Source organism: Scyliorhinus torazame, unplaced genomic scaffold (assembly GCF_047496885.1).
Source record: "Scyliorhinus torazame isolate Kashiwa2021f unplaced genomic scaffold, sScyTor2.1 scaffold_1656, whole genome shotgun sequence".
NCBI lineage: Eukaryota > Metazoa > Chordata > Chondrichthyes > Carcharhiniformes > Scyliorhinidae > Scyliorhinus > Scyliorhinus torazame.
The window spans coordinates 25,001-37,583 of record NW_027309383.1 but is presented as its reverse complement, the minus strand read 5'-3'; the positions used below and the strand labels follow the sequence as shown (position 1 = coordinate 37,583).

The window sequence follows — 12,583 nt, the reverse complement described above, 5'->3', positions numbered from 1 at the left end:
TTGTTCCTCAGAGGCCTCCGCCATGCTGGCCATCTCCTTGATGAGGTTGGGGATGATGTCGTTGGCGATGTCAAAGAACTCCTTGTAAATCTCCTCATCCTCACGGCAGTAATTATAACTGGGAGAGGGGGAGGGGGAGGGGGAGGGGGGAGGGGGAGGGGGAGAGGGAGGGGGAGAGGGAGAGGGAGAGGGAGAGGGAGGGGGAGGGGGAGGGGGAAGAGAGAGGGGGAAGAGAGAGGGGAGAGAGGGGGAGAGAGAGGGGAAGAGAGAGGGGGAAGAGAGAGGGAGAGAGAGAGGGAGAGAGAGAGAGGGAGGGAGAGAGAGGGAGAGAGAGAGGGAGAGAGAGAGGGGGAGGGAGAGGGAGGGGGAGGAGAGGGGGGAGGGGAGGGGGAGGGGGAGAGGGAGGGGAGAGGGAGAGGGAGAGGGAGGGGGAGGGGAGGGGGAGGGGGGAGGGGGAGAGGGAGGGGGAGAGGGAGGGGGAGAGGGAGGGGGAGAGGGAGGGGGAGAGGGAGAGGGAGGGGGAGGGGAGGGGGGGAGGGGGAGAGGGAGGGAGGGAGAGGGAGAGGGAGGGGGAGGGGAGGGGGGGAGGGGAGGGGAGGGGAGGGGGGGAGGGGGAAGAGAGAGGGGGAAGAGAGAGGGGAGAGAGAGGGGAAGAGAGAGGGGGAAGAGAGAGGGAGAGAGAGAGAGGGGAGAAAGAGGGAGAGAGAGAGGGAGAGAGAGAGGGGAGAGAGAGAGTGCAGGGTTACAGGCTCGAAGGTGAAAACATTCACAAATGGCGCCATGGGGAGCACAACCGAGCAGGACACCCCCCCCCCCCCCACCCCCCCCGGGCCGAGGGAGCGGCCTTCAAGCGAAAAGACTCGACTGCAGGCGCTGGAAATCCGGTCGGCGAAGTGGAAAACGGTCCGTGAGGGGGTGACAAGAGACGCGGAAGGTGATGGACACGAACAAGGATCTGTGAGGAAAAATGGAAGATCTGGAAAACAGATCCAGGCGACAGAATTTGAGGGTCGTGGGGCTGCCCGAAGGAGTTGAAGGACCGAAGCCGACTGAGTATTTTGCCGCGATGCTGGCGAAACTATTGGGGGAGGGGTAGGACCCCTCCCGATATGAACTGGATCGGGCTCATCGGTCGTGGAGGCCTGTACCAAAGGCGAGTGAGCCGCCAAGGGCAGTGACTCTGTGCTTCCGGAGGTACAGGGTGAAGGAGAAGGTCCTGAGCTGGGCCAAGCAGAAGCGGGTGGGTGCAGTGGGCTGGAGCTGGTATACATGTATACCAGGACTTTACGGTGGAGCTGGCAAGGAGGCGGGCTGCCTTCAACCAGGTGAAGAGGGCACTGTACATTAGCAAGGTGCGGTGCGGCATTGTATATCCAGCGAAGCTGAGGGTGACTTACAAGCTCAGGGACTTTTATTTTGGGACGGCGGAAGCAGCGGAGGAGTTTGCGAAGGCAGAAGGACTGTGGCAGAACTGACAAATTGAGGAATGGCCATGTGCCGATGTAACCTCATGTCTGTATTTTCTTATTTTTTTGTATCACTGCGCGCGGGTGTAGAGGCTAAAGGAGCCAATGTTGTATATATTTGGACAAGGGAGGGGACGGGACTCTCACTCAAAATGAGGGTTCTTTGGGGTGTAGGTGGATAGGCGGGGTTTGTGTGCTAAAAGGGGGATCCCTGGGCTTTCCTAGGGCCGGGCAAGTGGGAAAGGGACCAGGGCGGGGGCCTCCACGCTGGCCGGTTTAAGCCGGCCAGCGAACGGGAGTGAGGTGGGGGGAGGGGCTGTGGCCACCGGAGCCCGGCAGAACAGGGTCCGAGTGGTCTAGCCGGGGTGGAAAGTTGGGGGGGAAGGAACCGAGGTTGGGGGAGGAGTTTTACAAGAGGCAGTGGACGGGAGGAGCTGGAGACTTGGGGAGTGTAAGAATCTCGGGCAACCCCTGGTCCCTTGAACTGCGAAACCGGACTATAACCTCAGAAACTGTAAAATGGACACCTTTCTTGGCCAAATTTTTCCCAACAAGCTTGGCTTGCAGGGCTGTCTGTGAGTGTGAAAGGAATGTTTGCAGCAACCCCCCCTGGACTTACAACTCATCAGTAGACAGACAGCACTAACTGGATCAGCAAAGGGCCCAATGGAAATGCTAATAGCCCTGAAACTCCCCCAGCCAAGAAACAATGTGTTGGTAAGAACTCCTTACATATGATAATGACCTTGTCTCCATCGGAGCTGAAAAACCCATCAGCATAATCAGGTCATAATGGCAGCAATCTTGAGCGAATGGCAGACTCGAAAATCCCATCTTCTTAACGAGGTGTGGAAGACCGCGATCTCCCAGGACAATGGAGCGGCAGGAAGCAGTTTAACCTGGAGGGAAACTGCCCGGAGACTGGAGCTAGCTACCTGGACCTATCAGGAGAAGGGGCGGGACCTGCGGGAACTTTGAAATGCTAACTTACATGCTCACACAAAAGAAGCTGGACTGGAGCGGAGAAAAACTTGGATTTTGAACTATAAAATGGTGGTCAAACGGCCATTCGCTCTCTTAGGATCTTCTGCTCGTGCTGAACTCTCCGCTCCCACAACATCAGCCTTGGATTGTAAGTATCCCGCAGCAGCTTGCGAAGCTCCCGGGACTAGTTTAGTGGTTGAGGCTTTGGGGAAAGGGGGTGAATGCTCCTATTTTGTCCTTTTAAAAGATTGCTAAAATTGTGTCTGTAAGTTTTACGTTGTGCTGCGATGGTATTCCTTCCATAGTAATAGTCATTAAAGTATAAGATAATTGTGTGTTTTCTGTATTTGGTGATGGTTGATCTTGGCAATTAATAAATACATGTGTTTGGATTTTGAATTGGACTCTGTCTCAATTCCTTCAATCCCTCACCAACGAGCTCTAGCCAAGTCACTCTATTAAAATACTCCTTACCATAAATCCGGTGTCGAGAACGGTGGGAAATCGCTGGGTGCTTCGAACCCGCTCACTCAGGAAAGGCTGCCAGGTACAGGTGGGCAGCAGTTTTCCTTTCCTCTCTCTCTTGGGGGCGCTGCTCAGGTAAAGCAGGCACAGGTGGTAGCGAATCCACCGGTGAGAGAGAGAGAGAGGATCACCCGGGCAGTGGTGGGGCTTGGACGAAGGGGTGCCAAGCCTGGTAGAAGCCCACGGGGGCGGAGGTAGAAGGGGATCCCGCTACCGGGGGGGGGGGGGGGGGGTGTACGACTCTTGGGTATCATGTAGGGTACTCTTTCAGAGGCTGCATGGCGTTGAGGGTAGGGGGGGGGGGGGGGGGAAGGGGGAGTGGACTCGAGAGGTCGATGGTGGCCGTGGGCGGTCCCGGACTCCTTTTTCTTTTTCTCCTTTGTTTTTTGTTTCCACCGTGGGAGGGTTTGGTTTGTTGGATACCAATATGGACAGGTGGGCCCTTGTTTGGGGTGGTGGGAGGATGGGATCATTGGTGTTGTTAAGGGGATTGATTTTGTATTTGTTACCGTTTACTGTTTGTGGGTGGGGTGTAAATCTTTGAAGGTAAATGTGACAATGTAGAATTTAAAAATATATATTTTTTAAAATTCAATGTTAAGTGGTGAGCAGGGGGTCGTTTGCTGCAGAGCGCGACAGAAACATTGGGGTGGAGGTGCCTGTAAAACACCAGGCGGAGTACACGTGTGCTGAGGATTGACGGCGATCGTCCTTTAGAATAGGACCCCACAGGGGGAAAGGATGGCACACAGCTCAGGCCCGCAGGAGAGGGTGATGGCTGTGGCTCATCCACTCGCACTCCACGGCGGAGGTCAAGGTGCTCCGAATTCAAGCCAAACTCCAGAGATTTTCGCAGAGGGAGTGCCTCGCAGCTGGCTGGTCAGTACTGAGGGAGTGCCGCACTATCAGAGGGTCAGTACTGAGGGAGTGCCGCACTGTCAGAGGGTCAGTACTGAGGGAGTGCCGCATTGTCAGAGGGTCAGTACAGAGGGAGTGCCGCACTGTCAGAGGGTCAGTACTGAGGGAGTGCCGCACTGTCAGAGGGTCAGTACTGAGTGAGTGCCGCACTGTCAGAGGGTCAGTACTGAGGGAGTGCTGCACTGTCAGAGGGTCAGTACTGAGGGAGTGCCGCACTGTCAGAGGGTCAGTACTGAGGGAGTGCCGCACTGTCAGAGGGTCAGTACTGAGGGAGTGCCGCACTGTCAGAGGGTCAGTACTGAGGGAGTGCCGCACTGACAGAGGGTCAGTACTGAGGGAGTGCCTCGCAGCTGGCTGGTCAGTACTGAGGGAGTGCCGCACTGTCAGAGGGTCAGTACTGAGGGAGTGCCGCACTGTCAGAGGGTCAGTACTGAGGGAGTGCCGCACTGTCAGAGGGTCAGCACTGAGGGAGCGCCGCACTGTCAGAGGGTCAGTACTGAGGGAGTGCCGCACTGTCAGAGGGTCAGTACTGAGGGAGTGCCGCACTGTCAGAGGGTCAGTACTGAGGGAGCGCCGCACTGTCAGAGGGTCAGCACTGAGGGAGCGCCGCACTGTCAGAGGGTCAGTACTGAGGGAGCGCCGCACTGTCAGAGGGTCAGTACTGAGGGAGTGCCGCACTGTCAGAGGGTCAGTACTGAGGGAGCGCCGCACTGTCAGAGGGTCAGCACTGAGGGAGCGCCGCACTGTCAGAGGGTCAGTACTGAGGGAGTGCCGCACTGTCAGAGGGTCAGTACTGAGGGAGTGCCGCACTGTCAGAGGGACAGTACTGAGGGAGTGCCGCACTGTCAGAGGGTCAGTACTGAGGGAGTGCCGCACTGTCAGAGGGTCAGTACTGAGGGAGTGCCGCACTGTCAGAGGGTCAGTACTGAGGGAGTGCCGCACTGTCAGAGGGTCAGTACTGAGGGAGTGCCGCACTGTCAGAGGGTCAGTACTGAGGGAGTGCCGCGCTGTCAGAGGGTCAGTACTGAGGGAGAGCCGCACTGTCGGAGGTTCAGTACTGAGGGAGTGCCGCACTGTCAGAGGGTCAGTACTGAGGGAGTGCCGCACTGTCAGAGGGTCAGTACTGAGGGAGTGCCGCACTGTCAGAGGGTCAGCACTGAGGGAGCGCCGCACTGTCAGAGGGTCAGTACTGAGGGAGTGCCGCACTGTCAGAGGGTCAGTACTGAGGGAGCGCCGCACTGTCAGAGGGTCAGCACTGAGGGAGCGCCGCACTGTCAGAGGGTCAGTACTGAGGGAGTGCCGCACTGTCAGAGGGACAGTACTGAGGGAGTGCCGCACTGTCAGAGGGTCAGTACTGAGGGAGTGCCGCACTGTCAGAGGGACAGTACTGAGGGAGTGCCGCACTGTCAGAGGTTCAGTACTGAGGGAGTGCCGCACTGTCAGAGGGTCAGTACTGAGGGAGTGCCGCACTGTCAGAGGGTCAGTACTGAGGGAGTGCCGCGCTGTCAGAGGGTCAGTACTGAGGGAGTGCCGCGCTGTCAGAGGGTCAGTACTGAGGGAGTGCCGCACTGTCAGAGGGTCAGTACTGTGGGAGTGCCGCACTGTCAGAGGGTCAGTACTGAGGGAGTGCAGCACTGTCAGAGGGTCAGTACTGTGGGAGTGCCGCACTGTCAGAGGGTCAGTACTGAGGGAGTGCCGCACTGTCAGAGGGTCAGTACTGAGGGAGTGCCACACTGTCAGAGAGTCAGTACTGAGGGAGCGCCGCACTGTCAGAGGGTCAGTACTGAGGGAGCGCCGCACTGTCAGAGGGTCAGTACTGAGGGAGCGCCGCACTGTCAGAGGGTCAGTACTGAGGGAGCGCCGCACTGACAGAGGGTCAGTACTGAGGGAGTGCCGCACTGTCAGAGGGTCAGTACTGAGGGAGTGCCGCACTGTCAGAGGGTCAGTACTGAGGGAGTGCCGCACTGTCAGAGGGTCAGTACTGAGGGAGTGCTGCACTGTCAGAGGGTCAGTACTGAGGGAGTGCTGCACTGTCAGAGAGTCAGTACTGAGGGAGTGCCGCACTGTCAGAGGGTCAGTACTGAGGGAGTACCGCACTGTCAGAGGGTCAGTACTGAGGGAGCGCTGCACTGTCAGATCGTCAGTACTGAGGGAGTGCCGCACTGTCAGAGGGTCAGTACTGAGGGAACGCCGCACTGTCAGAGGGTCAGTACTGAGGGAGCGCCGCACTGTCAGAGGGTCAGTACTGAGGGAGCGCCGCACTGTCAGAGGGTCAGTACTGAAGGAGTGCCGCACTGTCAGAGGGTCAGTACTGAGAGAGCGCCGCACTGTCAGAGGGTCAGTACTGAGGGAGTGCCGCACTGTCAGAGGGTCAGTACTGAGGGAGCGCCGCACTGTCAGAGGGTCAGTGCTGAGGGAGTGCCGCACTGTCAGAGGGTCAGTACTGAGGGAGTGCCGCACTGTCAGCGGGTCAGTACTGAGGGAGTGCCGCACTGTCAGAGGGTCAGTACCGAGGGTGTGCCGCACTGTCAGAGGGTCAGTGCTGAGGGAGTGCCGCACTATCATGAGGGTCAGTACTGAGGGAGTGCCGCACTGTCAGAGGGTCAGTACTGAGGGAGTGCCGCACTGTCAGAGGGTCAGTACTGAGGGAGTGCCGCACTGTCAGAGGGTCAGTACTGAGGGAGTGCCGCACTGTCAGAGAGTCAGTACTGAGGGAGCGCCGCACTGTCAGAGGGTCAGTGCCGCACTGTCAGAGGGTCAGTACTGAGGGAGTGTCGCACTGTCAGAGGGTCAGTACTGAGGGAGTGTTGCACTGTCAGAGGGTCAGTACTGAGGGAGTGCCGCACTGTCAGCGGGTCAGTACTGAGGGAGTGCCGCACTGTCAGAGGGTCAGTACTGAGGGAGTGCCGCACTGTCAGAGGGTCAGTGCTGAGGGAGTGCCGCACTGTCAGAGGGTCAGTACTGAGGGAGTGCCGCACTGTCAGTGGGTCAGTACTGAGGGAGTGCCGCACTGTCAGAGGGTCAGTACTGAGGGAGTGCCGCACTGTCAGAGGGTCAGTACTGAGGGAGTGCCGCACTGTCAGAGGGTCAGTACTGAGGGAGCGCCGCACTGTCAGAGGGTCAGTGCTGAGGGAGTGCCGCACTGTCAGAGGGTCAGTACTGAGGGAGTGCCGCACTGTCAGAGGGTCAGTACTGAGGGAGTGTTGCACTGTCAGAGGGTCAGTACTGAGGGAGTGCCGCACTGTCAGAGGGTCAGTACTGAGGGAGTGCAGCACTGTCAGAGGGTCAGTGCTGAGGGAGTGCCGCACTGTCAGAGGGTCAGTACTGAGGGAGTGCCGCACTGTCAGAGGGTCAGTACTGAGGGAGTGTTGCACTGTCAGAGTGTCAGTACTGAGGGAGTGCCGCACTGTCAGAGGGTCAGTACTGAGGGAGTGCAGCACTGTCAGAGGGTCAGTACTGAGGGAGTGCCGCACTGTCAGAGGGTCAGTACTGAGGGAGCGCCGCACTGTCAGAGGGTCAGTACTGAGGGAGTGCCGCACTGTCAGAGGGTCAGTGCTGAGGGAGTGCTGCACTGTCAGAGGGTCAGTACTGAGGGAGTGCTGCACTGTCAGAGGGTCAGTACTGAGGGAGTGCCGCACTGTCAGAGGGTCAGTACTGAGGGAGTGCCGCACTGTCAGAGGGTCAGTGCTGAGGGAGTGCCGCACTGTCAGAGGGTCAGTACTGAGGGAGTGCCGCACTGTCAGAGGGTCAGTACTGAGGGAGTGCCGCACTGTCAGAGGGTCAGTACTGAGGGAGTGCCGCACTGTCAGAGAGTCAGTACTGAGGGAGCGCCGCACTGTCAGAGGGTCAGTGCCGCACTGTCAGAGGGTCAGTACTGAGGGAGTGCCGCACTGTCAGAGGGTCAGTACTGAGGGAGTGCCGCACTGTCAGAGGGTCAGTACTGAGGGAGTGCAGCACTGTCAGAGGGTAAGTGCTGAGGGAGTGCCGCACTGTCAGAGGGTCAGTACTGAGGGAGTGTCGCACTGTCAGAGGGTCAGTACTGAGGGAGCACCGCACTGTCAGAGGGTCAGTACTGAGGGAGTGCTGCACTGTCAGAGGGTCAGTGCTGAGGGAGTGCTGCACTGTCAGAGGGTCAGTACTGAGGGAGTGCCGCACTGTCAGAGGGTCAGTACTGAGGGAGTGGTGCACTGTCAGAGGGTCAGTACTGAGGGAGTGCCGCACTGTCAGAGGGTCAGTACTGAGGGAGTGCCGCACTGTCAGAGGGTCAGTACTGAGGGAGTGCCGCACTGTCAGACGGTCAGTACTGAGGGAGTGCCGCACTGTCAGAGGGTCAGTACTGAGGGAGTGCCGCACTGTCAGAGGGTCAGTACTGAGGGAGTGCCGCACTGTCAGAGGGTCAGTACTGAGGGAGTGCCGTACTGTCGGAGGGTCAGTACTGAGGGAGTGCCGTACTGTCGGAGGGTCAGTACTGAGGGACTGCCGCACTGTCAGAGGGTCAGTACTGAGGGAGTGCCGCACTGTCAGAGGGTCAGTACTGAGGGAGCGCCGCACTGTCAGAGGGTCAGTGCTGAGGGAGTGCCGCACTGTCAGAGGGTCAGTACTGAGGGAGTGCCGCACTGTCAGAGGGTCAGTACTGAGGGAGTGCCGCACTGTCAGAGGGTCAGTACTGAGGGAGCGCCGCACTGTCAGAGGGTCAGTGCTGAGGGAGTGCCGCACTGTCAGAGGGTCAGTACGGAGGGAGTGCCGCACTGTCAGCGGGTCAGTACTGAGGGAGTGCCGCACTGTCAGAGGGTCAGTACTGAGGGTGTGCCGCACTGTCAGAGGGTCAGTGCTGAGGGAGTGCCGCACTGTCAGAGGGTCAGTACTGAGGGAGTGCCGCACTGTCAGAGGGTCAGTACTGAGGGAGTGCCGCACTGTCAGAGGGTCAGTACTGAGGGAGTGCCGCACTGTCAGAGGGTCAGTACTGAGGGAGTGCCGCACTGTCAGAGAGTCAGTACTGAGGGAGCGCCGCACTGTCAGAGGGTCAGTGCTGAGGGAGTGCCGCACTGTCAGAGGGTCAGTAGTGAGGGAGTGCCGCACTGTCAGAGGGTCAGTACTGAGGGAGTGTCGCACTGTCAGAGGGTCAGTACTGAGGGAGTGCCGCACTGTCAGAGGGTCTGTACTGAGGGAGTGCCGCACTGTCAGAGGGTCAGTACTGAGGGAGCGCCGCACTGTCAGAGGGTCAGTACTGAGGGAGCGCTGCACTGTCAGAGGGTCTGTACTGAGGGAGTGCCGCACTGTCAGAGGGTCAGTACTGAGGGAGTGCCGCACTGTCTGAGGGTCAGTACTGAGGGAGTGCCGCACTGTCAGAGGGTCAGTACTGAGGGAGTGCCGCACTGCCAGAGGGACAGTACTGAGGGAGTGCCGCACTGTCAGAGGGTCAGTAGTGAGGGAGTGCCGCACTGTCAGAGGGTCAGTACTGAGGGAGTGTCGCACTGTCAGAGGGTCAGTACTGAGGGAGTGCCGCACTGTCAGAGGGTCTGTTCTGAGGGAGTGCCGCACTGTCAGAGGGTCAGTACTGAGGGAGCGCCGCACTGTCAGAGGGTCAGTACTGAGGGAGCGCTGCACTGTCAGAGGGTCTGTACTGAGGGAGTGCCGCACTGTCAGAGGGTCAGTACTGAGGGAGTGCCGCACTGTCAGAGGGTCAGTACTGAGGGAGTGCCGCACTGTCAGAGGGTCAGTACTGAGGGAGTGCTGCACTGCCAGAGGGTCACTACTGAGGGAGCGCCGCACTGTCAGAGGGTCAGTACTGAGGGAGCGCCGCACTGTCAGAGGGTCAGTACTGAGGGAGTGCCGCACTGTCAGAGGGTCAGTACTGAGGGAGTGCCGCACTGCCAGAGGGACAGTACTGAGGGAGTGCCGCACTGTCAGAGGTGCCATCTGCCCTCAGATGGGTGCAAATTACCCCTCGCTCCGCCATGTCCGAGTCAGCAACATACGCACGGCCAGTCCCAACCTTCCCTCTCAAAAGCCCCGACTGAACGTCCCAGATCCCAGCCACTCGCTGGCTTCAGCCTCGCCTCGGCGTCACCTTCAATCTGTGCCAGCGAACGAACAACTTACTCCTGGATGACGGTGGCTGCATCGCCCCAGGAGGCCAGAGCATCCTTCACGTTCCTGTTCCGGCAGTAGTAGCTCGCCAGGTAAACGTAGGGGTAAACATGTTCGTTGTTGTAATACTCTTTCGCTGCCGATATACCCTGCAGAGAATCAACAAAACACTGACACGTCGGCAGACACAGCATCCGGAGTGGCAGGATTAAATATTACTCTGTATCTAACCCCGTGCTGTACCTGTCCTGGGAGTGTTTGATGGGGACAGTGTAGACGGAGCTTTACTCTGTATCTAACCCCGTGCTGTACCTGTCCTGGGAGTGTTTGATGGGGACAGTGTAGAGGGAGCTTTACTCTGTATCTAACCCCGTGCTGTACCTGTCCTGGGAGTGTTTGATGGGGACAGTGTAGAGGGAGCTTTACTCTGTATCTAACCCCGTGCTGTACCTGTCCTGGGAGTGTTTGATGGGGACAGTGCAGAGCGAGCTTTACTCTGTATCTAACCCCGTGCTGTACCTGTCCTGGGAGTGTTTGATGGGGACAGTGTAGAGGGAGCTTTACTCTGTATCTAACCCCGTGCTGTACCTGTCCTGGGAGTGTTTGATGGGGACAGTGTAGAGGGAGCTTTACTCTGTATCTAACCCCGTGCTGTACCTGTCCTGGGAGTGTTTGATGGGGACAGTGTAGAGGGAGCTTTACTCTGTATCTAACCCCGTGCTGTACCTGCCCTGGGAGTGTTTGATGGGGACAGTGTAGAGAGAGCTTTACTCTGTATCTAACCCCGTGCTGTACCTGTCCTGGGAGTGTTTGATGGGGACAGTGTAGAGGGAGCTTTACTCTGTATCTAACCCCGTGCTGTACCTGTCCTGGGAGTGTTTGATGGGGACAGTGTAGAGGGAGCTTTACTCTGTATCTAACCCCGTGCTGTACCTGTCCTGGGAGTGTTTGATGGTGACAGTGTAGCGGGAGCTTTACTCTGTATCTAACTCCGTGCTGTACCTGTCCTGGGAGTGTTTGATGGGGACAGTGTAGAGAGAGCTTTACTCTGTATCTAACCCCGTGCTGTACCTGTCCTGGGAGTGTTTGATGGGGACAGTGTAGAGGGAGCTTTACTCTGTATCTAACCCCGTGCTGTACCTGTCCTGGGAGTGTTTGATGGGGACAGTGTAGAGGGAGCTTTACTCTGTATCTAACCCCGTGCTGTACCTGTCCTGGGAGTGTTTGATGGGGACAGTGTAGCGGGAGCTTTACTCTGTATCTAACTCCGTGCTGTACCTGTCCTGGGAGTGTTTGATGGGGACAGTGTAGAGAGAGCTTTACTCTGTATCTAACCCCGTGCTGTACCTGTCCTGGGAGTGTTTGATGGGGACAGTGTAGAGGGAGCTTTACTCTGTATCTAACCCCGTGCTGTCCCTGTCCTGGGAGTGTTTGATGGGGACAGTGTAGAGGGAGCTTTACTCTGTATCTAACCCCGTGCTGTACCTGTCCTGGGAGTGTTTGATGGGACAGTGTAGAGGGAGCTTTACTCTGTATCTAACCGCGTGCTGTACCTGTCCTGGGAGTGTTTGATGGGGACAGTGTAGAGGGAGCTTTACTCTGTGTCTAACCCCGTGCTGTACCTGTCCTGGGAGTGTTTGATGGGGACAGTGTAAAGGGAGCTTTACTCTGTATCTAACCCCGTGCTGTACCTGTCCTTGGAGTGTTTGATGGGGACAGTGCAGAGGGAGCTTTACTCTGTATCTAACCCCGTGCTGTACCTGTCCTGGGAGTGTTTGATGGGGGCAGTGTAGAGGGAGCTTTACTCTGTATCTAACCCTGTGCTGTAACTGTCCTGGGAGTGTTTGGTGGGGGCAGTGTAGAGGGAGCTTTACTCTGTATCTAACCCCGTGCTGTACCTGTCCTGGGAGTGTTTGATGGGGACAGTGTAGAGGGAGCTTTACTCTGTATCTAACCCCGTGCTGTACCTGTCCTGGGAGTGTTTGATGGGGACAGTGTAGAGAGAGCTTTACTCTGTATCTAACCCCGTGCTGTACCTGTCCTTGGAGTGTTTAATGGGGACTGTGCAGAGGGAGCTTTACTCTGTATCTAACCCCGTGCTGTCCCTGTCCTGGGAGAGTTTGATGGGGACAGTGTAGAGGGAGCGTTACTCTGTATCTAACCCCGTGCTGTCCCTGTCCTGGGAGTGTTTGATGGGGACAGTGTAGAGGGAGCTTTACTCTGTATCTAACCCCGTGCTGTACCTGTCCTGGGAGTGTTTGATGGGGACAGTGTAGAGGGAGCTTTACTCTGTATCTAACCCCGTGCTGTCCCTGTCCTGGGAGTGTTTGATGGGGACAGTGTAGAGGGAGCTTTACTCTGTATCTAACCCCGTGCTGTACCTGTCCTGGGAGTGTTTGATGGGACAGTGTAGAGGGAGCTTTACTCTGTATCTAACCGCGTGCTGTACCTGTCCTGGGAGTGTTTGATGGGGACAGTGTAGAGGGAGCTTTACTCTGTGTCTAACCCCGTGCTGTACCTGTCCTGGGAGTGTTTGATGGGGACAGTGTAAAGGGAGCTTTACTCTGTGTCTAACCCTGTGCTGTACCTGTACTGGGAGT

At 57.6% G+C, this 12,583-nt stretch overlaps 1 protein-coding gene across 1 annotated transcript in view; it reads right to left on the bottom strand.

Moving 5' to 3' along the window:
* Positions 1-3: 3 nt before the first annotated feature.
* The window catches only part of LOC140407617 (menin-like), a gene marked incomplete at its 3' end in the record, with an annotated part of 36,369 nt that continues 23,789 nt past the window's right edge, over positions 4-12,583 (bottom strand). The window contains 2 exon segments of the mRNA XM_072494964.1: positions 4-118; positions 9,996-10,132. Of these exon segments, the coding sequence (XP_072351065.1) occupies positions 4-118; positions 9,996-10,132 (252 nt within the window).